The 27677-nt window shown below is 43.1% G+C and overlaps 2 protein-coding genes across 3 annotated transcripts in view; both read right to left on the minus strand.

The window, feature by feature from the left end:
* LOC120046914 (gamma-aminobutyric acid receptor subunit alpha-6-like) overlaps nt 1-9116 on the minus strand; it is a 51481-nt gene extending 42365 nt beyond the window's left edge. Inside the window, exons 1-5 of the mRNA XM_038992464.1 lie at nt 8987-9116; nt 8711-8778; nt 7854-8074; nt 7130-7212; nt 5856-5999 (exon numbers count right to left, since the gene is read on the minus strand). Coding sequence (XP_038848392.1) covers nt 5856-5999; nt 7130-7212; nt 7854-8074; nt 8711-8778; nt 8987-9116 — 646 coding nt within the window. The remainder of the gene's footprint in view (nt 1-5855; nt 6000-7129; nt 7213-7853; nt 8075-8710; nt 8779-8986) is intronic.
* A 9327-nt stretch (nt 9117-18443) lies between these two features.
* LOC120047886 (cyclin-G1-like) lies at nt 18444-24871 on the minus strand. Of its 2 annotated transcripts, XM_038993467.1 has the most exons (7): nt 24678-24871; nt 22400-22663; nt 21838-22091; nt 21145-21223; nt 20752-20862; nt 20451-20545; nt 18444-19981 (listed from the first exon to the last, which is right to left on the minus strand). In XM_038993467.1, exons 2-6 carry the CDS (start codon nt 22661-22663, stop codon nt 20474-20476), a joined length of 780 nt encoding a protein of 259 aa, XP_038849395.1. In that variant the 5' UTR covers nt 24678-24871; the 3' UTR covers nt 18444-19981; nt 20451-20473. The 2 variants fall into 2 exon arrangements, with proteins under 2 accessions (XP_038849395.1, XP_038849394.1); XM_038993466.1 differs by lacking the exon at nt 20451-20545 and having other exon boundaries at nt 24678-24869.
* Between the last annotated feature and the right edge of the window lie 2806 nt (nt 24872-27677).

Raw genomic sequence — 27677 nt, forward strand, 5'->3', positions numbered from 1 at the left:
GGAGAGACCATGTGAGGATATGATATAACACGAGTGACTTGGTAAATAGAGAGAAGAGGAGAGGGCCTAGAACTGAGCCCTGGGGGACACCAGTAGTGAGAGTACGTGGTGCAGACACAGATCCTCTCCATGTCACCTGGTAGGAACGACCTGCCAGATAGGATGCAATCCAAGAGTGTACAGAGCCTGAGACGCCCAGCTCTGAGAGGGTGGAGAGGAGGATCTGATGGTTCACAGTTTCAAAGGCAGCGGATAGGTCAAGGAGGATGAGAACAGAGAAGATAGTCAGCTTTGGAAGTGTGGATTGCCTCAGTGAAGTGTGGATTGCCTCAGTCTATTTATTATTAAATCCTCAACATGTACCTGCTTCACGTCTCCCAGCGTCTTTCTGTTACAGAATGCAGACACCACAATTGGAAGCATCAGGGAGTTTTTAGTTTTTTTAGTTTTTTGGTGACGTCGGGTCCGGGTGCCGCTGCCGAAGCAACTGGGGATGCCTCAGCTGGCTTGTCAGGCTCCCGTGCCTCAGCTGGCTCAAGGTGCTCACAAGCCTCGGTTGGCTCGTCGGGCTCCCGCGCTTCAGCCGGCTCGTCGGGCTCCCGCGCTTCAGCCGGCTCGTCGGGCTCCCGCGCTTCAGCAGGCTCGTCGGGCTCCCGCGCCTCGGCCGGCTCGTCGGGCTCCCGCGCTTCGGCCGGCTCGTCGGGCTCCCGCGCCTCGGCCGGCTCGTCGGGCTCCCGCGCCTCGGCCGGCTCGTCGGGCTCCCGCGCCTCGGCCGGCTCGTCGGGCTCCCGCGCCTCGGCCGGCTCGTCGGGCTCCCGCGCCTCGGCCGGTCCATCAGATTCGCCCAGGTAGGACGCCAGGTGGCGCCCCTAGAGGGCGAGTACTGTAACGTCTGCTCCCGGTCTCCCTCTCTGACACTTGAGGCCACCAGGCTGCTCATCATTACGCACACCTGTCACCATTACGCACACCTGTCACCAGCGCTTCATCAGACTCACCTGGACTCCATCACATCATTGATTGCCTCCACTATATCTGCCACCGCCTCAGTTTCATCCCCGTGTCTGCATTGAAGTTGTTTTATTTCTCTTGTCCAGATGCTGTTTTTGCTTTGATTCATGTCTATTTATTATTAAATCCTCACCCTTTACTTGGCTCATTCACGCTCTAGCGACTCCTTGTTGCGGGCCGGCTGCCTGCAGGCTGACCACGGTTGTCAGGTGAACGGTGTTTCCTCCGACACATTGGTGCGGCTGGCTTACGGGTTAAGCGGGCGGATGTAAGAAGAGCGACTTGGCTGGTCATATTTTTCGGAGGACTTATGACTGGCCCTTCGCCTCCCGAGCCCGTTGGGGAGTTGCAGCGATGAGACAAGATCGAAAGAGGCAGTAATTTCAACAACAAAAAAATAATAAAATAAATAAAACAAACACATAGTTGCCAAAGCTACAAAAAGATCAAACATCTGAAAATAACTAGGTGGAGTCTTCCTCTCTCTCCTTCTGCACAACAACTTGGCAGAACAGTCTTTGTTTCGACGACGATCTTAGTTTTGCGACAAAACCGCTAGTAACACGGCCGCCACTTGCTATAACTATAGATATTCATTCATTAATCCGTTTGAGCATTCAGTTTGCTTGACATATTGATTTAGAGGCTAAAATAAACATTCCGCCAAATTGCTTTTTGCCTAGCAGAAGTGGAGAGCACACCTCCCTCTACTAATTGCTGATTGCCTAGGAGAGGTGAGGGAGAGAGAGACAGAAGGAGAGGGGGGAGGGAGAGAGAGAGAGACAGAAGGAGAGAGGAGGGGAGAGAGAGACAGAAGGAGGGTAGAGGGGGGAGGGAGAAAGACCGAAGGAGAGAGGAGTGGAAAGAGGGGAGGGAGAGAGAGAAAGACAGGAGGGGGGAGGGGGAGAGAGAGACAGAAGGAGGGTAGAGGGGGGAGGGAGAAAGACCGAAGGAGAGAGGAGTGGAAAGAGGGGAGTGAGAGAGAGAAAGACAGAAGAAGAGAGGAGGGGGGAGGGAGAGAAGAACAGAAGGAGAGGGGGAAGGGAGAGAGAGACAGAAGGAGAGAGGAGGGGAGAGAGGGGAGGGAGAGAGAGACAGAAGGAGCGAGGAGGGGAGAGAGGGGAGGGAGAGAGAGACAGAAGGAGGGGGGAGGGAGAAAGACCGAAGGAGCGAGGAGGGGAGAGAGGGGAGGGAGAGAGAGACAGAAGGAGGGGGGAGGGAGAAAGACCGAAGGAGAGAGGAGTGGAAAGAGGGGAGGGAGAGAGAGAAAGACAGAAGAAGAGAGGAGGGGAGAGGGAGAGAGAGAGGGAGGGAAATACAGAGGGGAGGGAGGCAGAAAGAAAGAAAGAATGGAACGGGGAAGAAAAGATAGTGAGAGACAGCACCAGAATCACAACACTACTACCCAACACTACACTAAGACACTTACTCTAAACACTCCCTTTCTCTCAATTCAATTCAAATGGGCTTTATTGGCATGGGAAACATATGTTTACATTGCCAAAGCAAGTGAAATAAACAATAAACAAGTGAGAAGAAACTAATTTAACAACATCAACAAAAAACTATTAGATATTAACAGTAAACATTGCACTCATAAATGTTTCAAAAAGATAAAGACATTTCAAGTGTTATATTATCAGCTATTTAGCAATGTGCAAATAGTTGTAGTCTCTCTCTCTCTCGCCCTCGTCCTCACCCTCCTTGTTATGGTAACTGGGCCACTCCATCCCTATCTTTGCGAGACTGCCTCCTCCTCGCCTCTCGGTGCTGTTCTAGGGATCTGCTGGGTCCTGCCTGGAGAAACATTCTCTCTCTCTCTCCTCCCTCCCCTCTCTCTCTCTCTCCTCCCTCCCCTCTCTCTCTCTACTCCTCCCTCCCCTCTCTCTCTCTCTCCTCCCTCCCCTCTCTCTCTCTCTCCTCCCTCCCCTCTCTCTCTCTCTCTCCTACTCCCTCCCCTCTCTCTCTCTCTCCTCCCTCCCCTCTCTCTCTCTCTCTCCTACTCCCTCCCCTCTCTCTCTCTCTCCTCCCTCCCCTCTCTCTCTCTCTCTCCTACTCCCTCCCCTCTCTCTCTCTCTCCTCCCTCCCCTCTCTCTCTCTCTCTCCTACTCCCTCCCACCTCTCTCTCTCCTACTCCCTCCCTCCCCTCTCTCTCTCTCTCTCCTACTCCCTCCCCTCTCTCTTTCTCCTACTCCCTCCCACCTCTCTCTCTCTCTCCTACTCCCTCCCACCTCTCTCCTACTCCCTCCCACCTCTCTCCTACTCCCTCCCACCTCTCTCTCTCAATTCAATTCAAGGGGCTTTATTGGCATGGGAAACATGTGTTTGCCAAAGCAAGTCAGGTAGATAATATACAAAAGTGAAATAAACAATAAAAATTAACAGTAAACACACATACAGAAGTTTCAAAACAAGAAAGACATTACAAATGTCATATTATGTATATATACAGTGTTGTAACGATGTACAAATGGTTAAAGTACACAAGGGAAAATAAATAAGCATAAATATTGGTTGTATTTACAATGGTGTTTGTTCTTCACTGGTTGCCCTTTTCTTGTGGCAACAGGTCACAAATCTTGCTGCTGTGAAGGCACACTGTGGATTTTCACCCAGTAGATATGGGAGTTTATAAAAATTGGGTTTGTTTTCGAATTCTTTGTGGATCTGTGTAATCTGAGGGAAATATGTGTCTCTAATATGGTCATACATTGGGCAGGAGGTTAGGAAGTGCAGCTCAGTTTCCACCTCATTTTGTGGGCAGTGTGCACATAACCAGTCTTCTCTTGAGAGCCATGTCTGCCTACGGCGGCCTTTCTCAATAGCAAGGCTATGCTCACTGAGTCTGTACATAGTCAAAGCTTTCCTTAACTTTGGGTCAGTCACACTGGTCAGGTATGCTGCCACTGTGTACCCTCTGTTTAGGGCCAAATAGCATTCTAGTTTGCTCTGGTTTTTTGTTCATTCTTTCCAATGTGTCAAGTAATTATCTTTTTGTTTTCTCATGATTTGCTTGGGTCTAATTGTGCTGCTGTCCTGGGGCTCTGTGGGGTGTGTTTGTGTTTGTGAACAGAGCCCCAGGACCAGCTTGCTTAGGGGACTCTTCTCCAGGTTCATCTCTCTGTAGGTGATGGCTTTGTTATGGCAGGTTTGGGAATCGCTTCCTTTTAGGTGGTTGTAGAATTTAACGGCTCTTTTCTGGATTTTGATAATTAGTGGGTATCGGCCTAATTCTGCTCTGCATGCATTATTTGGTGTTCTACGTTGTACACAGAGGATATTTTAGCAGAATTCTGCATGCAGAGTCTCAATTTGGTGTTTGTCCCATTTTGTGAAATCTTGGTTGGTGAGCGGACCCCAGACCTCACAACCATAAAGGGCAAAGGGCTCTATGACTGATTCAAGTATTTTTGGCCAGATCCTAATTGGTATGTTGAATTATATGTTCCTTTTGATGGCATAGAATGCCCTTCTTGCCTTGTCTCTCAGATCGTTCACAGCTTTGTGGAAGTTACCTGTGGCGCTGATGTTTAGGCCAAGGTATGTATAGTTTTTTGTGTGCTCTAGGGCAATGGTGTCTAGATGGAATTTGTATTTGTGGTCCTGGTGACTGGACCTTTTTTGGAACACCATTATTTTGGTCTTACTGAGATTTACTGTCAGGGCCCAGGTCTGGCAGAATCTGTGCAGAATATCTAGGTGCTGCTGTAGGCTCTGCTCTGCTCTCTCTCTCTCTCTCTCTGTCTCTTTCTCTCTTTCTCTCTATCTCTCCTACTCCCTCCCTCCCACCTCTCTCTCTCTCCTACTCCCTCCCACCTCTCTCTCTCCTACTTCCTCCCACCTCTCTCTCTCTCTCTCCTACTCCCTCCCACCTTTCTCTCTCCTACTCCCTCCCACCTCTCTCTCTCCTACTCCCTCCCACCTCTCTCTCTCTCTTCTACTCCCTCCCAACTCTCTCTCTCTCTCTCTCCTACTCCCTCCCACCTCTCTCTAGGATCACTCATAGGGCTCTAAGCCCCAGTTAGTTTTGAAGGCAGACCGCACGCATTAGGCTTGACCACTTAAGCATCTTAGATGGCTGTTCAAGGAAATATGAGTTCTTAGGAGGAAGCTGCTCTACTGTATTACCTACTACCAGGCTGGTGAAGCAAGGAGGGGAGAAGTAATGGATGTTGTTACTGTTATAGGCTGTATCTCAAATGGCAACCATTTCCCTTTATAGTGCACTACTTCTGACCAGGGCCCATAGGGAATAGGGTGCACTACTTCTGACCAGGGCCCATAGGGAATAGGGTGCACTACTTCTGACCATATGGCCCATAGGGAATAGGGTGCACTACTTCTGACCATATGGCCCATAGGGAATAGGGTGCACTACTTCTGACCATATGGCCCATAGGTAATAGGGTGCACTACTTCTGACCGTATGGCCCATAGGGAATAGGGTGCACTACTTCTGACCATAGGGAATAGGGTGCACTACTTCTGACCATATGGCTCATAAAGAATAGGGTGCCATTTGGGACGCACACTTTTTGTCTGAATTTTACATTTTAATGTGCTTTCCTGAAAATACCAAATACATGTTGTCCACAGACTTTTTAGTACAGTTAATATGTAAATGTGTAAATGTAAAAAAAAAAAAAGAAGGGTTATCACCATTATTAATTCATGAATTTTATTAAGTTTGATACACATGCACGCACACACGCACACACACACACACACACACACACACACACACACACACACACACACACACACACACACACACACACACACACACACACTTCTCGGTATACCAATGATTTCTAATTGTATATTAGCCTACAGTGGGTCCTTACCTGTGTTGGACTTGAACGTCTCCGTGGATAACTTCTGTCCCACCAGGTCATACTGTAGCAGACTGATAGACTCCTGAGGACAGTCTACAGAAGCTTCCAGACCCTTCCTCCAGGTGAAGGTGATCTCGCTGTTCGTGTACCCATCTGAAGTATACAGAAACAAGATCATTCAATTGTCACACCATTCCTATATATAATGCTGACAGAAATAACAAGACATCGAACGTGTCTGAAATGGTCCCTGTTCCTTATACAGTGCAGTATAAAGGGGACATGGAGCAAACTGTTTTGAGGAAGCTGGAGCATACCAAGGTTACTGATTCAGTGCAGTATAAAGGGGATATGGAGCAAACTGTTTTGAGGAAGCTGGAGCATACCAAGGTTACTGATTCAGTGCAGTATAAAGGGGATATGGAGCAAACTGTTTTGAGGAAGCTGGAGCATACCAAGGTTACTGATTCAGTGCAGTATAAAGGGGATATGGAGCAAACTGTTTTGAGGAAGCTGGAGCATACCAAGGTTACTGATTCAGTGCAGTATAAAGGGGATATGGAGCAAACTGTTTTGAGGAAGCTGGAGCATACCAAGGTTACTGATTCAGTGCAGTATAAAGGGGATATGGAGCAAACTGTTTTGAGGAAGCTGGAGCATACCAAGGTTACTGATTCAGTGCAGTATAAAGGGGATATGGAGCAAACTGTTTTGAGGAAGCTGGAGCATACCAAGGTTACTGATTCAGTGCAGTATAAAGGGGATATGGAGCAAACTGTTTTGAGGAAGCTGGAGCATACCAAGGTTACTGATTCAGTGCATGAAGCAATCTCTCTCTCTCTCTCTGCTCAAAGGCTGTTTTGTTACGATCAATCATTTCAAAATGTTACTTTTACAGTTAATTGAGTTAAATCACAGGATTTGCTGTGATTAATCACGATTAATCGCAAATTCAGAATTTGCTCAAATGAAGCTGTAATTTATGCTTTTTCATACAAAAAAAAACATGACAAGAATATGGATTGATTGTGTCTACAGTAACAGTTCGAAGCACACTTTCTTTAACCTCAATGTCAACTCGTTTTGACATCGCATTGTTGTTTTTAGCAGTGTAGATGATGTTTTCAGTGTATTTTGATCGCTTTTTAGACAATGCAATTAATCACGATTTTAAAAAAAACATCTGTGAAATAAAATTACAAAAAGTGAACTCAAGTTAACTGATTAACTCTGACAGCCCTAATTAGTTTATGAAAGAGCCAAACGAAGGACTGAATACTCACAGCTGCTGAACCGCAGAGGACAGGTATGTCCGTCCATAGGGAAGTCCATGAGCCTCATGGGACACTCAGCAACGATGGTTAGTCTGAGATACACAGAATACACAACATTAGACAACTTCTGATTTCATCATATAGATCTGTGTAAAAACTGTGTACACAGCACAACACAACTGGTTTCCTCTGTGCAAAGCAGCACTGCACCGGCACAATAGCCTAGTGGTTAGAGCGTTGGACTAGTAACCAAAAGGTTGCAAGATCGAATCCCCGAGCTGACAAGGTAAACATCTGTCGTTCTGCCCCTGAACAAGGCATTTAACCCACTGTTCCTAGGTCGTCATTGAAAATAAGAATTTGCTCTTAACTGACTTGCCTAGTTAAATAAAGGTTAAATAATAATAATAATAATAATAGTCAGTCTTAATTGGCTACAAAGCGTTTCATTCACCTCATGTTGAAGAGGTTCTACAAGAGGGTCCAGGGAGGAGGGACTACCTCATGGTGAAGAGGTTCTACAGGAGGGTCCAGGGAGGAAGGACTACCTCATGGTGAAGAGGGTCCAGAGAGGGAGGGTCCAGGGAGGAGGGTCTACCTCATGGTGAAGAGGTTCTACAGGAGGGTCCAGGGAGGAGGGTCTACCTCGTGTTGAAGAGGGTCCAGAGAGGAGGGTCTACCTCATGTTGAAGAGGTTCTACAGGAGGGTCCAGGGAGGAGGGGCTCAGGTTACCTCATGGTATAGAGGACGGTCCCGTTCTGCATGATGCGGAACAGCTTGTTGGGAGTGGTCATGTTGTGGGCGATGGACTTCCTGGAGTTCCTGAAGAACGTGTCGGGTGTCCAGATCTTATCCACCATCTTGTTGTTGAGACTCAGGATCTCCACGGCGCCGTCGTACTTCAGCCTCTCGTCCACCCAGGTCTGTCGGAAGAACATGTCTATGGTGTACTCCTGAGGAGGAGATAGAAGGCCGGGCATTAGATGACTGATCACCAGACAGGTTCTGGATCTAGAATGTGGACTTTAGAATATAGAATGTAGACCTAGAATGTAGAATGTGGACTTTAGAATATAGAATGTAGACCTATAATCTAGATTCTACAGTCCTGAAGAAGGCCAGAGGAATGCACATTACAAAATGCAGGTCCTGCTCCAAACCATAGACATAATAAATGTGTTTGTAACTAAATATCTACAGTTAAATCCATATCCGACAAGACAGTCCAGAGAGAAGATGAGATGATTATGACAATAACTACCTATAGATATTCATTAATCAATCCGTTTGAGCATTCAGTTTGCTTGACATATTAATTTAGAGGCTAAAATAAACATTCTGCCAGGCCAGGACCCTCCCCTAGTTAGTGTTTTGAAACAGACTAATCAAACTAAATGGCTCATTATCTAATCTACAGTCTACCCATAAGGCAGCTGTGCAGTGGACAATAAAGCTCAGTTAACACCCATATATAATAAATGCATGAGAAACTGTGTGTAAACATAACATATAAACACAGTTGCTTACTTGACATACTGCATATGTATGTGACAGTAAGCCTATGTGGAAATATGCTGATTGTCTCTTACCATTTCCACATCTGATACTGGGCCAAAGCTTGTGACAAAGATATCTGTTTTCACCTCTGTAATCATACCTGAAAAGGATCTGGGGATTTTAATTGTTGCTCATAAAAATATGGAAAACTGTAAATAGACTAGGAACAATTTGTTTAGAGAAACTAACCAGGTAAAAATTCTGTACAATGTAATAGCCAAACTATGCTATTTCCTACTTATTCAATGAAAAGTTCTGTCGATGTAAAATATAGTAAAATAAATCAGAATAGAGGAGGACAGGCCTACCTCCGGATCCTGGTCGCAACCAGTTGTCATATCCATCTAGTAGTCGGTCCAGAATACGGGTGATGTTTTCACCTGCGTAGCTTTCTTGTCCATAGACACAGCCAACACTGTAAGAAATCAATACAATCATAATTGATGACAATTTAGACTGTCCTGTGTAGACCTATAAGATTAGTAGGTTAAACCTATTAGGATTAGGATTGTTATGTTTACTATCATACATCATTGAAGTACATTCAAGAAAGTATAGAGGCCAAACCATTGATAAAATTAGAAAAAGGTTATTTTACTCACCAGGGCAAAGTGACCAATGTCAGAATCAAGAGAGCCATCCTTGGCAGCAGGTGTGATGAAAAACGTTCCCTGTCAACTCTTTAAGTGTAAATGAAATAGTCAGCCTTTCTCTGTCCTCCGCTAGTCTAAACTGAATGTATTTTAAACACAAGGACGTGTGAAGTAATCGAATTAGGAGATTAGCACAGAAAATCCAACCCATGTTTAGACTGGGGCACTCTTTAGGAAAAGAGACAGTGACAGTTGGATTACAGAAAAGCTGGGAAAATGTGTAAACATGTAAACAGTTTTATTGTATCCTCGGGGAGCTATAATCTTCCAGTTGTTAAAATGTATAATCTTGGATGGAATTTCAAGGATATTTGTGAAGAGTTATTTTTAGATCAAGAGTCTTGATCCCTGCGCGTCTAAACAGTAGATGGCGCTATCTATTCACTTTTGCCGGTTGAGCCACCGGAAAATCCACCAGCGAGGAAGTAAGTCCAGGAAGTTTCTGGACGAGCTGACTGGTGTAAATACTGTCCCACACAACTTTTGTCATATTTTCCAGATAGCTTATTCATATAAGTATATGTTTTTGGGATGGTGCCATATCGTTAGGTCGGTACCTGAACATCGTTTGAGAGAATAAACAACATTAAACTAGCTAGCCGGTTAGCTAACCATCAGGCCAGCAGCAATGTCGTTCCTCTTCGAGGAGAGAAGCGGTGTTATCCCATGTAAAACACCATGGGAAAACTGGTCCCAAACCACGGAGGAGGTATTTATTGAAGTGAATGTACTCCATGGGACGTCTGGCAAAGAAGTAAAATGTAATCTTGGATACAAACTGATAGAACTACACGTCAAAAGGCAACAAGTCTTCACCGTTAGGCTACACAACAAACACATTTCAAAGTTAGGGAGTCAACGTTATTTAAAATAAGAGTTACATTGAGAAAATCGTATTTATTTTAAATGAAACTGGATGGCCCTCCATTCAGCAAAATATATTTTACCTTCCCGAACGCAAAGCAAAAATGTGACTCCGACAGCAAAATAATAATTAAAACAAAGTGGATATCAGAGAACATGTCTACTGGTTACCCTCACTTCTTGGGCAGACCAGATCCTTAGATATGTAGTATTAGAAACTGTTCTTTGTTGTGAAAGCATTAGATGGCAACACAGGGCTGGGGACCAGAAGGTTGTGGGTTCGCACCTCAGACAGAGTAGGCCTACCTTTCCACCCCAGACAGAATAAATTAAATATATATATATTTAAACTAGGCAAGTCAGTTAAGAACAAATTCTCATTTACAATGACGGCCTACTCCGGCCAAACCCAGACGACGCTGGGCCAATTGTGCGCTTCCCTATGGGACTCCCAATCACAGCCGGATGTGATACAGCCTGGATCCGAACCAGGGACTGCCTCTTGCACTGAAATGCAGTGCCTTAGACCGCTTCGCCACTCGGGAGCCTACCAACGCAGAACATTTTAAGCTTTAGTTGCTGGCTACTCTTCTTCTGTGGTTTAACCCAACGAGAGAAGGTCACAAGTGTTTCCCTAAAAGCTCTCTGGGTTTAAACATCTTCTATTGTACCGAACGCGAATAGCTTAATCAATTGATAGTGACAGAGTTAGATTACTTCCCAAGTAAAGTCCATTTTTTTTGTCTCCTGGACTAAAAAAGGTTGTAGCGCAGCCTCTAAACGTCAAAGAAAGGAAACAATAATATCCCCATTTTCATTGTAGTCACGTCTTTCCCGGGTATTTTTCATTGTAGTCACGTCTTTCCCAGGTATTTTTCATTGTAGTCACGTCTTTCCCAGGTATTTTTCATTGTAGTCACGTCTTTCCCAGGTATTTTTCATTGTAGTCACGTCTTTCCCAGGTATTTTTCATTGTAGTCACGTCTTTCCCAGGTATTTTTCATTGTAGTCACGTCTTTCCCAGGTATTTTTCATTGTAGTCACGTCTTTCCCAGGTATTTTTCATTGTAGTCACGTCTTTCCCAGGTATTTTTCATTGTAGTCACGTCTTTCCCAGGTATGTTAGCTTTGTCTAGCATAAAGCATGGTGGACCAAAGCATTGTTATAGATCACTTTATATAATCGGATTCATCAAAATCTTAAGCTTGCAAGGGTAGGCCTGAGTTTTTTCCCCATTTTCTTTAATAAATGTAGGTCTATGGCATACCCTCTCATACCCCTTCAATTCGAGTTTTAGTTTTAACTTAACAGCCCTTCACTGACATGGAGGTAGGCTACTCGAAGAGTGCATGGTGGGTTGAGGAATTGATGGACAAATATATGGATATAACGGCCTATAGCCTAATGTCATCTGTCAAACTGGTTGGCCTACCTCTTATTCTTAAATAGGAAGAAATAGTATCCAACACAAAGCCCTATTGTCATTAGTAAAGTCTAATTAAAATGAAGACATTGAAATTAATTATGCCTACTCGAATTTACCTCCTTTCAGCACCATGAGCTGTCCATTTCCCTTTGATTGTGCAGTGGCTGCTGTTTCAAGTTTCAGTACCAGAATGTAAGTTATTAGAACCTGACTTATTGTGAGGTAATAAGTCTGATAAATACATCAGGGGAAGTTTCAACACCAGAATGTAAGTTATTAGAACCTGACTTATTGTGAGGTAATAAGTCTGATAAATACATCAGGGGCAAGACACATATATTATGTTTAATAAACTCAGTTATAGTAGTGGCAAGCTATCAAAGTTGACCGGTCCTCCTCTTCTTCACGCTCTCCTTCTTGAACTGAACAGAACATAGGCTATAGGCTAGTCCACACGCAAGATTATTTTTAGAAAAAGCCTTTGATCCTCCTCCTGAACTGTCACCGTAAGCCTACACAGCACAGCCATTGGTTAGGCAGCACACAAAAAAAGTTTTAGATTGATCAGAGCAGGCCGGGGCTCAGGGTTGGAATATCCATTGCAGTGTGTAATGCAGCCTAGTTTTATTTACACCATCCCAGCAGCTATCTTAGAAATATAACTTTGCTCTGTGGTTCTCCTAGCACTCACTTTGTAGTCTGTAGACTATGGATCAAATCAAATTTATTTATAAAGAAATACAGAGACCCAGCCTAAAACCCCAAACAGCAGCAATGCAGATGTAGAAGCACGGCGGCTAGGAAAAACTCCCTAGCAAAGAAGGAACCTAGGAAGAAACCTAGATAGGAACCAGGCTCTGAGGGGTGGCCAGTCCTCTTCTGGCTGTGCCGGGTGGAGATTATGGCCATTAAGGCCAGATCGTTCTTCAAGATGTTCAAACGTTAATAGATGACCAGCAGGGTCAAATAGTAATCACAGTGGTTGTAGAGGGGGCAGCAGGTCAGCACCTCAGGAGTAAATGTCAGTTGGCTTTTCATAGCCTATCATTCAGAGTTAGAGAGTGTCAGGGTGGAAAACAGCAGGTCCGGGACAGGTAGCACGTCCGGTGAACAGGTCAGGGTTCCATAGCCGCAGGCAGAACAGTTGAAACTGGATCATTTGATTGAGACCACACTAAATAGCCTATAGGTGCACATTGATCTATAGTCTAATAAGTAACTCATTATAAAACATTGAGAAATATAGACATTTCATGAATGACAAATGACATGACCCTTCCAAGGACTAGGGTTTAAAAATACTAAACCCTCTCCTTGACTGAAATTGAAAAAGCATGACCCTCCCCCATTTTCCTCCAGGTACCCGTTCTGTACATTGTGATCTATCCCTTAGTCTTGCAATGCCATCCTTCCAAAACTCGTCTAGTTTTACCTGCATACTGTACAGTAGGTGACTCCCAAATAATTATCATTCCCACTACATGTATTTTCCAAGTACAATTTATTTAAATAAATGCTTTGATAAAGATGTAGCTATTACCTACACTGAACAAAAATATAAACGCAACAATTTCAAAGATTTTACTGAGTTACAGTTCATATATAAGGAAATCAGTCTATTGAAATAAATTAATTAAGCCCTAATCTGTTGATTTCACATGACTGGGCAGGGGCTCAGCCATGGATGGGCTTGGGAGGGCATAGGCCCACCCACTGGGGAGCCCAGCCAATCAGAATGAGTTTTTCAAAGGGTTTTATTAGACAAAAACACTCCTTAGTTTCATCAGCTGTCCGGGTGGCTGGTCTCAGATGATCCCACAGGTGAAGAAGCCGGATGTGGAGGTGGTTACACGTGGTCTGCGGTTGTGAGGCTGGTTGGACGTACAGCCAAATTCTCTAAAAACAACGTTGAAGGCGGCTTATGGTAGAGAAATTAACAGCTCTGGTGGACATTCCTGCAGTCAGCATGCCAATTGCATGCTCCCTCAAAACTTGAGACATCTGTGGAATTGTGTTATGTGACAAAACTGCACATTTTATAATGGCCTTTTATTGTCTCCAGCACAAGGTGCACCTGTGTAATGATCATGCTGTTTAATCAGCTTCTTGATATGCCGCACCTGTCAGGTGCATGGATTATCTTGGTAAGGAGAAATGCTCACTAACAGGGATGTAAACAAATTTGTGCACAAAATTTGAGAGAAATAAGCATTTTGTGCATATGGAACATTTCTGGGATCTTTTTTTCAGCTCATGAAACCAACACTTTACATGTTGTGTTGATATTTTTGTTCAGTGTAGTTATCTACAGTCCAGAATGGTTTCTTGGTGAAGGTGCTTCGCTCTCTGATTCAGGTTAACCTAACGTAGCAGGTGTTAAAATATGCCTGAGCGGAGTTCCCACATCCATTTTTTAGGGGAAACGGAAGTTCGGTTGAAAATACTGTATCACTGTGTTGTCTATGATTGTATCACTGTGTTGTCTATGACTGTATCACTGTGTTGTCTATGATTGTATCACTGTGTTGTCTATGACTGTATCACTGTGTTGTCTATGATTGTATCACTGTGTTGTCTATGACTGTATCACTGTGTTGTCTATGATTGTATCACTGTGTTGTCTATGACTGTATCACTGGGTTGTCTATGATTGTATCACTGTATGATTGTATCACTGTGTTGTCTATGACTGTATCACTGTGTTGTCTATGACTGTATCACTGTGTTGTCTTTGACTGTATCACTGTGTTGTCTATGATTGTATCACTGTGTTGTCTATGATTGTATCACTGTGTTGTCTATGATTGTATCACTGTGTTGTCTATGATTGTATCACTGTGTTGTCTATGACTGTATCACTGTGTTGTCTATGACTGTATCACTGTGTTGTCTATGACTGTATCACTGTGTTGTCTATGACTGTATCACTGTGTTGTCTATGACTGTATCACTGTGTTGTCTATGACTGTATCACTGTGTTGTCTATGACTGTATCACTGTGTTGTCTATGACTGTATCACTGTGTTGTCTATGACTGTATCACTGTGTTGTCTATGACTGTATCACTGTGTTGTCTATGACTGTATCACTGTGTTGTCTATGACTGTATCACTGTGTTGTCTATGATTGTATCACTGTGTTGTCTATGATTGTATCACTGTGTTGTCTATGATTGTATCACTGTGTTGTCTATGACTGTATCACTGTGTTGTCTATGACTGTATCACTGTGTTGTCTATGACTGTATCACTGTGTTGTCTATGACTGTATCACTGTGTTGTCTATGACTATCACTGTGTTGTCTATGATTGTATCACTGTGTTGTCTATGATTATCACTGTGTTGTCTATGACTGTATCACTGTGTTGTCTATGACTGTATCACTGTGTTGTCTATGACTGTATCACTGTGTTGTCTATGACTGTATCACTGTGTTGTCTATGATTGTATCACTGTGTTGTCTATGATTATCACTGTGTTGTCTATGACTGTATCACTGTGTTGTCTATGACTGTATCACTGTGTTGTCTATGACTGTATCACTGTGTTGTCTATGACTGTATCACTGTGTTGCCTATGACTGTATCACTGTGTTGCCTATGATTGTATCACTGTGTTGTCTATGACTGTATCACTGTGTTGTCTATGACTGTATCACTGTGTTGTCTATGACTGTATCACTGTGTTGTCTATGACTGTATCACTGTGTTGTCTATGACTGTATCACTGTGTTGTCTATGACTGTATCACTGTGTTGTCTATGACTGTATCACTGAACCAGATGTTCAGGGGTTTTCTGGTGACCTCACATCGGCTAGATTCAGGTGAATTTTGGTAGTCATGGTTGTGAACTGCAAGCTTATTGGTCCATGTTATTTACCTGTTTGTTTGCTGTTATTGGTTGCAAGTATGCTACAGGTATTTGTATTTATTATGGATCCCCATTAGCTGTTGCCAAGGAAGCAGCTACTCTTCCTCTTCATCATATAACATTATTACACCACTTCATATCTACAATACAAAATGTTTAATACCACCATACAACAATATCATAATGTACGTGTGTGTAGAGTGTGTGTGCGTATGCGTGTGTCTCTTCTCAGTCCCCGCTGTTCCATAAGGTGTATTTTTAATTGTTTTTTAAATCTGATTCTGACTGCTTGCATCAGTGACCTGATGTGGAATAGAGTTCCATGTAGTCATGGCTCTATGTAGTACTGTGCACCTCCCATAGTCTGTTCTGGACTTGGGGACTGTGAAGAGACCTCTGGTGGCATGTCTTGTAGGGTATGGATGGGTGTCTGAGCTGTGTGTTAGTAGTTTAAACAGACACCTCGGTACATTCAGCTTGTCAACACTTCTTACAAAAACAAGTAGTGATGAAGTCAATCTCGGGTTTAATGAATGCTTTTAGTTTGAGAAATATTTAGGACTTATTCCTTTCCCACCCATTCTGAAACTAACTACAGCTCTTTGTTAAGTGTTGCAGTCATTTCAATCGCTGACTCTGAAGGATTGCATATTGTATTTGCTTATAGTCCCGTCTCTTGTACTTCCACGGTAAATGATTTGGGCATCTCTGTTGCTGATGAAGGAACGTGGACATTTGGTGGGTCATCCACTCTCTTTTAATTCAATCAACACATAATGGTTGAGTGTAAAGCTTGCATAATAAATCAGTCTTCCACAAGATAGACTCAATCATTCCTCTCTACACATTTCTCATTCAGTGGATAAGCCGTTAGGGTTTATTTTCAACCAATATCTGCTAAGTGATGTGTCTGATCTGTATCGTGCTGATGAAGACGAACAGGGAGGGAGGTAACTGCTGGGCCTCTGCTTGAGGGAGAGTACTGTGCTGATGCCTGGCTCCAGGACCAGATGCAGAGGAAACTAACTCTCGAGAGGTTCCATAGAGGTGGAGATACCATGAAATTCTCCCCAATTTCGTGGTATCCAATTGGTAGTTACAGTCTTGTCCCATCGCTGCAACTGCCGTACGGACTCGGGGGAGGCGAAGGTCGAGAGCCATGCGTCCCTCCGAAACACGACCCAGCCAAGCCGCACTGCTTCTTGACACAATGCCCGCTTAACCCGGAAGCCAGCCGCACCAATGTGTCGGAGGAAACGCCGTACACCTGACGACCGTGTCAGCGTGCATGCGCCCAGCCCGCCACAGGAGTCGCTAGCGATGGGACAAGGAAATCTTGGCCTGCCAAACCCTCTCCTAACCCAGACGACGCCGGGCCAATTGTGCGCCGCCTCATGGCTCTCCCAGGCATGGCCAGCTGTGACACAATCTGGGATCGAACCCGGGTCTATAGTGACGCCTCAAGCACTGTAATGCAGTGCCTTAGACCGCTGCGCCACTCGAGAGGACCCCGCAAATTGATTTTAACAAACAATTGGTCCCCCAAAAACTGTGGCCCTCCGTTGAATTTCAAAATCTCGATGTGGCCCTCGAGTTAAAAAGTTTGCCCACCCCTGCTATAGACAGTCACACAAGGAGCCTCAACACTGATTACACTTCTCAATAGCCTAAAACCTCAAGCCTCTTCATCCACATCTGAAAAACCTGGATAGATGAAGGCATATTAACATGCAGGCTTGCTTCTGTTTTTACACTGCTGCTACTCGCTGTTTATTTTCCGTGCATAGTCACTTCACAAATTATCTTGACTAACCTGTACCCTCGCACATTTACTCGGTACCGGTATCCCCTGTATATAGCCTCGTTATGTAATTTTCTTGTTACTTTTTGATTTTATTTATATTTTCTTAACTCTACTTCTTGAAATGCATTGTTGGTTAAGGGCTTGTAAGTTAACATTTCACAGTAAGGTCTACACCTGTTGTATTCGGCACAGGTGACAAATAAAATTAGACTCTCTTCTTCCACCTCTGTGTCACTTCCCACTCTGTCAACAGAACCCCGGCTTTGACGTCAGTGGAGCAGAGATCTCTGGGAACTTTGCAGGTGGTGGGCCAGCCTTCTACAGCTTGCAGAAGTAAAGTGACGTCAAACAGCAAGAGGGACTCACCCACTGTACATTATACCCAAGACTTGTGTCATATGGACACTGTTGAGGCCTGCCCAAGGCCTAGGGGTGAAGAGATTGCAATGTAGGACTAGTGCTGCATTCGTAACCAAGTGGGAAGATGGTATTTACAACATAAGACTGGGGAAAAACCAATTGAACGGCCCTCTAACTGGTAATTACTAGTGGAAAACTCGTCTATCACCCCTGAGCTCTGACTTCTCCCACATGCGGACCTCTTTCACTGACTAATGAAATGACCTCGATAACAGCATTTTCAGCAGTTAAACGTAACAAAACATTTATAAAATGCAATCTATTAGTATGTTTTTTTTAACACTAATTTGTTCACAAGCATGATAGCTGTACTTTTAGTTTATAGTTGATGCAGCTTGTTAGCCAGTTGGCGTTTCTCAAACATGTGAATGCATCCAGCTTATATTTTCAGTTTCACAACTTGTAATTACCACCTTCCCTCTTGGTTATGAATGCAGCAAAGGAAGAGCAGTTGCCTTTGGGCAAAGAATGGACGGTGTGTTCTGAAACAATTAGAATACTCAGTCCTTTGAAACTGAACTATAAGCCATAATAATATACAGCCCTACATCCTGCCTTTTCTCTGAGCCTGTGTTTTATTTCAGATTGGCGTTTTATTCAGCCAAACCTTTGTCATAGCAGACTTCAAAGCCATAATTCAGTTAACTAGCTGTCGGTATGGAAATCGTTGAAAAGTGGTCTTTATGGGACGTGTGTTTTCAAAACATTGAAGACAGTGCAATCACACAGCTTTTCAATATGGTTTTATTGAAAGGTCCAAACACGTGGGTTAAACAGATTTAGTTCTAACTCTTTTTTTGAGGCAAAGTTTTCAAATTCCAGAACATCAACTTTATTTCAAATTCTTAAAATACTTAGCTAAATTGTGGTTGGCTATGGCCTCTGCACATCAAATACTTTAGTAAATGCAGATCAAACTAACTTCATTTCCTATGTCTACTGTGCTTATCTAAGTGACTTAGTGCATTTTTAGCATAATACAATAAATTCATTGTGAGTGGTTGCTTTCTAAAAGGCTATGGTTTTTGCCACAAATCAAGATAATTCAACATCACATTTTGTAATAGTGATCGTGTTCATCTGTAACCATTGTTAGTTATATCGACGTCACAGTAGATAATGGGGGGTGTCATCCACAGCCAGTTTCAGCTCCAAGAGCATGCTATCCTGCAAGCTAAAACCAATACATGTGCAGGATCGTTGCTAGTTTCATCACATCACTGAGGAAACCGCAACACCCTCACAAGTACAACAACAAAAAAATCGAAATAAAATATTTTTCATCACCTTGGGTAGAGGAGTGTGCATTTTTAGGCCAGTTCGTCAACCTAGGGTGGAAGTTAAGGGTTTTGGGTCCGATTTCTTGGTTCCATTGTTTTTGCATTTTCACAAAACCCTTCTCCCTCCTCTTCCACATAGTGGACTGAGGACCTAGGTGGTTCTATACTTCATTGCTTAAAACCAGCAACCACGATAGAATACTATGCAGAGTATTCATGTTGGTACTGATTTAGATAAGAACATACTGTATACACACACATGCAAGCATTTCAACCAGGAAGGATTTAATCTTCGCTAGATGGCAGCGGATAAACCCACTCTTGACCGGGCATTACTCCCTTAGCGTGCCTTCTCAATGGCACCCTATTCCCTATAAAGAGCGATGAAACCTTATCAAAAGTGGTGCACTATATAGGGAATAGGGCGCCATTTCAGATGCAGCCTTAGTCAATGTAGCAGATGTAGGCTAATAAATAGGGAGCTTATTCAAAAAGAACAGAACAGAAAAACCAGGAGAAAGGGAAAGAAAGAAAAGGTAACAGGTTTTTTCCCCTTAAAGAACTACATCATCCATAATGCAGTTCTGTAAGGGAAATGGGTTAGTAGTGGAGGTGGGTGACCGTGTAGCAAAAGTAGAGTACAGGAAGTTGTTTTTTTTGGGGGCTTTTTGTTATTTTTCCATGAAACTGAAAAACAAAACATGTTTTTAGGGGAGAAGAAGTGGTAGCCTACTTCTCCTTTTGTATCGGTGTACTCCTACTTCTGTATCGGTGGTCACCCAGCCCCAGAGTTCAGTAGGCGGACTCGGGGATTGTGGGCATATGGGCGATCTTGTAATAGCTGTGTTTTAACGTGCGTTGTGTTCTGCCAGAGAGGATCCAACGAAGCCTCTGGCTGTTGGGCCTGGAGACCCTGGTGGTTGAATACTCAATCAGACACTTCATAACCAACTCTGTCACGATAACCAGGTCTCCTTCTCGGACCTGAGGAAACACAAGCAGAAAAATGATTATTATACAGCACATCAAGAGTATTAATTTATTTAACAACCTGCCAATCAGAGTGTTAGTGCTGCTGCTGGTCTATTTGCCCATTTATTCTGCATCATTTAAAACATCAGAGAGGGTTCCCAATGCCAAAGATCAAACTCAACGTCTCTCCAGAGTATTGATTAATCATCAACTTGCCTACATTTTCCATGATCCCGCAACATTAGGCAATCCGTTGGGCAACAGGCCTTGGGGCTCCAACACAGCAGCGCAAACACTCCACCTCATAGCTAACAGTGGCTGTGTCTCAAATGGACCCTTATTTCCTGTAGTCCACTACTTTTGACCAGGCCCCATAGGTTGCCATTTGAGACGCAGCCCCAGTGTAAACACCTTCCATTGCTGGGTTGTGTTCATTAGGCACCAAACGGGGAAACAAAACACTCAAACGGGGAGAAACTACCTTGGACTTGTCCAATAAGAAACTCATTTTCTTTGAGCGCGTCTTTTCTCTCGTTTTCCGTTGCAAAACATTTCAAACGTTTTCCGTTGTATGCCCTAATGAACAAGACCCTGGTTAGTGTTCTGGTTACAACAGACATGTTTGGGGAGTGATATGACACTGGGTGGTAGCCTGAGTCCCAGATCTGTTTGTACTCTCTCGCCAACTCCTATGCCCAATGTTTGGTGTGATGACATAGGAACAAGACAGTACAAACAGCTGAGACCAGGCTATCTGGCGAGACTGGACAGTAAACACTCACAGTGAGTTGCTGCTGGAGAGACTGGAAGGCGTTTAGCAGCTTGTCTACGTGCTCATGGTCATGCTGCTCCTGAAGCTCCAGAGCCAATAAGGACAGGGCAAGCAGAGAGGGCTGTGGAGAGAGAGAGGGGGGGTAGAAGAGACATTAGGTTGGCATGAAAGCTACACATTAAGAGGGATATTTGTACACATCAACATTTACAGTTGGTTTGAAACTATTTTGAGTACGTTTTTCCACCCACACACTCAAAGCACCCCTTTCCCCAAGTGCCTTGCCCAAAATAGACCTAGATCCAATGTCACAACATGAACTAGCTACATGCACATAGTATTGAGAGATTCTAAATGAGACCAAAATAGATTTGTTTTGACACACAGAACTACAGTATCTTACCTTGACTTTGGAGAAAGTGAAAGAGCAATGGCAGGCCTTCAGCTGGGCTTCTAGTCTCTCAATGTTCAGGATCTCCTTGCTATGGAGAGAAAATGTGTTTTAATAATTTTTGTTCAAGATGTTTGTCAAGTCTCTTATAAAGCATACGAGCTAAAGAGAAATATCCATATGTAATGGAGATATATATATATGAAACTGAGTTTAAGATAAAAGCATCAACCTTATTCAAATCCCCATTATCCAGCCACTACTTTTGAAAAGCATGTGTGAACACAAGTCATCACACAGGCTCAATCAGCTGCTTTGTGGAACGGCTTCATAATGAACAAATAATGCAAAAGGGGCTTTATCTATTAACCTATTGCACAAGTTGACTGCATAAACATCACACCATGATACCCTGGTATACACTACGGGTGTCAAACTCATTTTGCACCTGGGGCCGCACTAAAGTGGTGATTAACAAGCTGGACAGTCAAGAAACTAAGAATATAGGTCATTATGATTTAGTCAGTTGTTTTGGTTTTAGTCGTTTTAAAGTATACCGAGTTTGTTCCTTTGGTTTTTTCTCAAACCACCTGTCGGATTGGACACACCTGTTATGGACCCCCATGCAGGATCTGGCCCACGTGCTGTATGTTTGACACCCCTGGTACATACACGGTTTACCGTCCAAGCCTACAGTCTTCGTACCAGTCATCTTCAAGCGTGTCCTGTATGCAACTGTAGAACAGTCTGAGGAAGTGGAGGGCCGTGGGGGCTTTGACCTTCCAGTAGAGCTTCTCCAGAATTATCTTCTCCATCCTCATCATGTCGGACACGGTGAAGCGGTTCTGGCTGATCCGGATCAGCTCATTGGCCATGGGGACATTCTTCTCCTCCTCCGAGGTCTTCACAGCGATGTAGAAACAGGACAGGCCCACGCATGACAGATGCTTCGGCTGGATCTGGGGATGGGAGAAGAATGAGAGGAATGTTATTTACCAAATGGTTGAAGTTAATGGTCACACTGATAGATATTGAATATCATTTAATCGATTTTGGGGGTTTTATCTTTGAAATATTTTCAAAGTGAAGAGATGTAGAACATTCTGATATTACTTAATGTACCTAATAGAGTGACGATTTTACAGTCCTTGCACATCTAATAACAGTCATTTGTTTCCCTGTCTGTATTGCTCACCCTAAAACCAAATGAACTAAAGACGAATTTTAATGAATTCTAATCAAACCCTATCTGATGTCGAGGTCTTACCTTCATGACAGCGAGGAAGCGGTCCAGCAGGTTGACGGCCAGGGAGAAGGTCTCTGCACTGAAGCCAAAGAACCTGGTCAGAGACAGGAGGTCCTTCACCTCGTACTCCCTGAGCCGGGCGGTCATCCTCAGGCCGTTGTCATGGGCCGTCTCAATGATCCTCAGCCCGCTCAGCTTGGGCTGGTACCTGAACTCCTGGTCAGTCAGAGCCTTCAACTGCACGGCAAAGGGCAGAGCCACTGGTCCAGTCACTGTGGGAAGCATCTATTGAGAGGGAAAGGAGAGAATGTATTAAATTATTAATTCATGGGAATTGATTATATAATGTTTCAAATTAACTTCATGAGTACTGTCATCTGTTGACGAAAGGGGGACAGAATGCATGGTGAATACATTAATTCAAGGGAATTGATTAATAAGAGATTTCCATATTTAAGATATTACACCGATGGTATGGTGACTAAGAGGAATGGTATCGATCGTAACATTTGATATCAACTTGATGATTAAGCATTTATTTGAGATGAATTTAAAACCCGTTTGGGGATGCTCTGGCAGTACGCTTAACAATGGTACTGGTACGTATCAATGAGAGCCTCTTGACCGGCTGCATCACTGCTTGGTATGGCAATAGGTACCGCCCTCGATCGCATGGCGCTACAGAGGGTGATGCGGACAGCCCAGTACATCACTAGGGCTGAGCTCCCTGCCATCCAGGATCTCTATTATCAGGCGGTGTGAAAGGAAGGCCCGTAATGACTCCGACCACCAAAGCCATGGGCGGTTCTCTGCTTCTGCACGGCAAGTTGATCAAGTCTGACACCAACAGGTTCCTGAACAGCTCCTACCACCATGCCATAAAACTACTAAATGGCGACACTGGCTTATTTTTGCACTGTCTCCATGAACACTCACAGGGCCCTACACACTACGCACACTGATACTACAACACACATACAAACGATCAATAATTTGCTATAAACTTCTATCGATCCAGTATCCCTGCAAATTGCAAATATGGCACAGGAACTGATACTGTATATAGTATGCTTACTTAATCGTGTTCTTCTCATTTTTATATCTCGTGTGTTTTTGGTTCTACCTTGGTATTTTTAGTAATACATTGTTATTGATTACTGGATTGTTGGGGTTAGAGGTCACAAGAAAGGCATTTCACTGTACTTGTGCACGTGACATTAAAACGGGGGAAAACACCAGGTAATAGACTACCGCTGCGGAAACCGCTGGCTCCTGGTAAACTTTCTGGGCTTGGACATTCATTTTTGCCAACACATGCCTAACCGTTGTTTGACCAGCTGAACAGCTTGCTCTTATCGAAAATCTGTTACCTTTTGAGCTAATACGCTATGTTACAGTTTACACTTCATCTTCCAATTTTATATAAAAGTGAGGTCAAAATAATTTCAAACTAAAATGTTGATTACTTCTCCTTGCCATTATAATTCACCTGATAATACTTATGATGGGGGTCACAGGTTTACCTCGGAAAGGGTCCCTGGGCAAGATAAACTTGAAGCCCCCTGGTCTAGCTAACGTTAAATTATTATATAGTCATTATTCACTACTGGTCCCTGTCACCACGATCTCTTGAATTGTTATTTAACTGGATTGAACTGGTCTGAATCCTACTATAGGGGTCGCAACTTAATACTGCATGGGGGCATGTATGGACATGTCAAAAAGTAAACATACACCCACCCAAAAAGGTTAGAATTATCTCTGTGTGTAAACCATTAGCAATACAGTTCAAAATGGACAATAAACCAGTACTATTTAAAATATAAAACGACTAGTTTTTAAATAGTGCGAAATGTGAACAAGCAAGGCCCCATACGCCAGTACGTCATTACATAGGCAACGCGAGGTCTGCGTGATGTGTCAGGACATGTTCCATGCCCATAGAGACCAATGGAGAATCCTTAACACCGTAACTTAAACGAAGCTAACACTACAACGTATACGGTTCTCCTCAAAATAATACTTTTCTACATTATACATTGATGTTAGTGTTATATGTTCATGTAAAATAAAAATAAAAAAGATTCACACAACAGGCGGTTTTAAGAGTTGAAGGCACAGCAAGTGGACAGCAGGCCATGGCAAAATACACCGGTAGGCCGTCGAGACTACAAAATAACTAAACGAACATGTAGGATATCGTTGAAACAATATGGCTAGACAACGAGATGGTTTAACATTGTACTTAGAAGTTGGACACCAAAGAAATAGGTATAATGGTGAAAGGGAGGGCTCTTACCTTGTCTTTGATATGATGAGGAGCGTTGGTTGTTGCAGTGGACAGTAACCCAAGCGGATTAAATATATAGTTTCAGGAAAAGAAAGGTTAAGATGACAGTATGTACTTTCAATCAGAAAGCTGTAAGCAAACGTAATTTCTCCTCCTATACACACCCCTTACCCTTGGCGTAAGGCAAAAGGAAAGGGGGTTTCAGCGTTTAGTACTAGTCCAGACCATGCCCAAAATAGCAAGGTCTAATTGGCCAATGTTGAAACGACACTCCCTACTTCTCAGTTTTCATTCGATACAAACCCTTCAATCAGCAAGAAAGTCACGCCCGTCCCAGTACTGGGTGGGGTTATGTTATCATGGCGAGATACCTTCTTTAGAGAAAGAACAACCCGGGCACCATGGAATGCAGAGTTCCAATCGAACGCATTGTACAATCTCCAGGATCTTTATTGTGCCATATTGTTGACACGATGAACAGTTTGGAACAGTTGCAGACAGTTTTTGGTTGACCAATGTAAACGGCATCTCCAGAATAATTAGGCATATACATGTACTGTGTCAAACTACTGTTATAAGTTTCCATAAGTTGAATGCATTTAAATTATTTATGAACCATTACGCATATATGTCCAAACAACCATTTGTTTGGACAATTATTGGCTTTAATTCATAACATTTTCACAATTAATGTAAAACCAACAATTCAAAACTAAGTCTATTTGGTAACTGGAAACCAGTAGCTCTGTGTCTGGACCAATCAGTCATTGGTCTGGACTCTGGAACATTCTAGAAAGCCAGGGGCTCGAGGGAGAGAGAGTGCAGTGGCGCTCTGACACCCTATTCGCCTGTGTGAACATGAGAAGAGGTAAAAACCAAAGTTCATAGCTGTCAGAATGTATTCATTAACATTGAATAAAAGAGAGGAGAATATTTTTTTTTTTAAGTATTTTTTATTCATAGCGAGCAAATACTAATCTATACAAGATAGGGTATAATCAATAACTTTTATAAGATAACATATTTTAAGGTATTATAGTTAAACTCTTGGACACTTCAGGATAATATTAATATGTTTCAGTAGTTTTAGTGTCTCGTTTTTTTCTGTTGGAATATTGTTCTCAATTTCAGACGAATTCAACAATGCACCTTAATGATTCATCTATAGCCATCAAATGATACATTCCCAACTGTTAACACCACCCCACAAATCGCATTATTATTCACAAGTAGGTATACTAATCCATAGATCATATGGGGGGGGTCCACAAAGTCAGTATGTTAAATCAAGTTCTTATTCCTTCTAAATAGACAACCCTAACAACCTCTTACAGGTTACAGCACCCTTAATGAAACTCATACACTACAATTTCACAGTGTAATAAGACAAGTTACTAGTCGAAGGCAATAAATAGAACCAGGGGCGCAACTTTGGTTTTAGAAGTGGGGGGGACATAATTATAAAAAAATGTGTTATCCAGTCGGATATACACTCCAAACAGCCTACCCGACCACACAGACGCGTCTGCGTGGTCCTAAAGCACACCGTTGCCTCGTTTTGTATCACATTCCAATGATACAACTTTGGGGGGGTGGGGACAAAAAGGCAATTTCAGAATGTTCCCCCCTGTCCCAAGTGAAAGTTGCAACCCTAATTAGAACAGTAACCTGGGTGGGTGGGGGGGACCCTCACCTAGACAACAGCAAGGAAAGCCCATTCGTTAATCAAATTAATTTATAACCTCTGGGAGCTTTTAATCTGAACATTGTTATATTATAGCCTGGGTGCCAGTCTGCTTCTGCTCTCTTGCCAACTGCTTTATAGAATAGAAACAGACTGGCACCCAGGCTAGTTATCTAATGCTTATTTAAGAAAACCATCCTGTAAAATGCCATGCAGAGAAGCATGCTGTAGAGCAGGGCATTCAACTGACCCTACGAGGTCCAGAGCCTGCAGGTTTTCTGTTCTACCTAATAATTAATTTCACACACCTGGTGGCCCAGGTCTAAATCAACAATAATGACCACGTTTACATGCACACCAATATCCCGTTATTATTCGGGATACTCAAGTATTCCGTTTTTGAGTTGACGCATATAAACATCATATCTCGTTTACAATAACCCGAAAAAGCTTGTAACCCGGTTATGATAAACCTGGATAAGATGTCTGGGATATGATCAGTGGCGACCCGTCATTGAAGGCAGGTGGGGCTTTGAGCCCCACATTTATTTGGGTTGCCTGTTTTGCATGTTATTTTGGCATTAATACCGGTCACATATCAGTTTGCAAATAATGTTTAATTAAAACAAAAAATTCGAAAATTCAAGCCCCTTGGGTGCTGCCATAGACTTACATAAGAAGTGCCCTTCCAAGAAGGCTCAAGGTCATCGGCCACAGATAAAATTACATCAAATCACATTATATCTACAGTAGCTTTGATTGGACTTCAAAATCTTAGCTAGCAGTCATCATCATGAATCAAGTCGACAATCTACTGGTAAATCCTTTTTAATCCTTGTCATATGAAGAGAAATAATGAAGATAAAACGTATCAGTGCTCATCGACCATTGGACATAAACATCTACCTTCTTTCCCTTTGTGCTGTTGTCTGTGCCCAATAATGTTTGTACAATGTTTTGTGCTGCTACCATGTTGTGTTGCTACCATGTTGTTGTCATGTTGTGTTGCTACCATGCTGTGTGGTCATGTGTTGCTGCCTTGCTGTGTTGTTGTCTTAGGTCTCTCTTTACGTAGTGTTGTGTTGTCTCTCTTGTCGCGATGTGTGTTTTTTGTCCTATATTTATATATATATTTTTAAATCCCTGCCCCCGTCCCCGCAGGAGGCCTTTTGCCTTTTAGTAGGCCGTCATTGTAAATAAGAATTTGTTTTTAACTGACTTGCCTAGTTAAATAAAGGTTAAATAAAAATAATTTTAAAAATCATAAAATAAAAAATTATACAAAAAGTTGGAAATTGCAAATTCAACAATGAGTGGTTTGGAAG

The sequence above is a fragment of the Salvelinus namaycush genome, chromosome 5 (assembly GCF_016432855.1).
Source record: "Salvelinus namaycush isolate Seneca chromosome 5, SaNama_1.0, whole genome shotgun sequence".
NCBI lineage: Eukaryota > Metazoa > Chordata > Actinopteri > Salmoniformes > Salmonidae > Salvelinus > Salvelinus namaycush.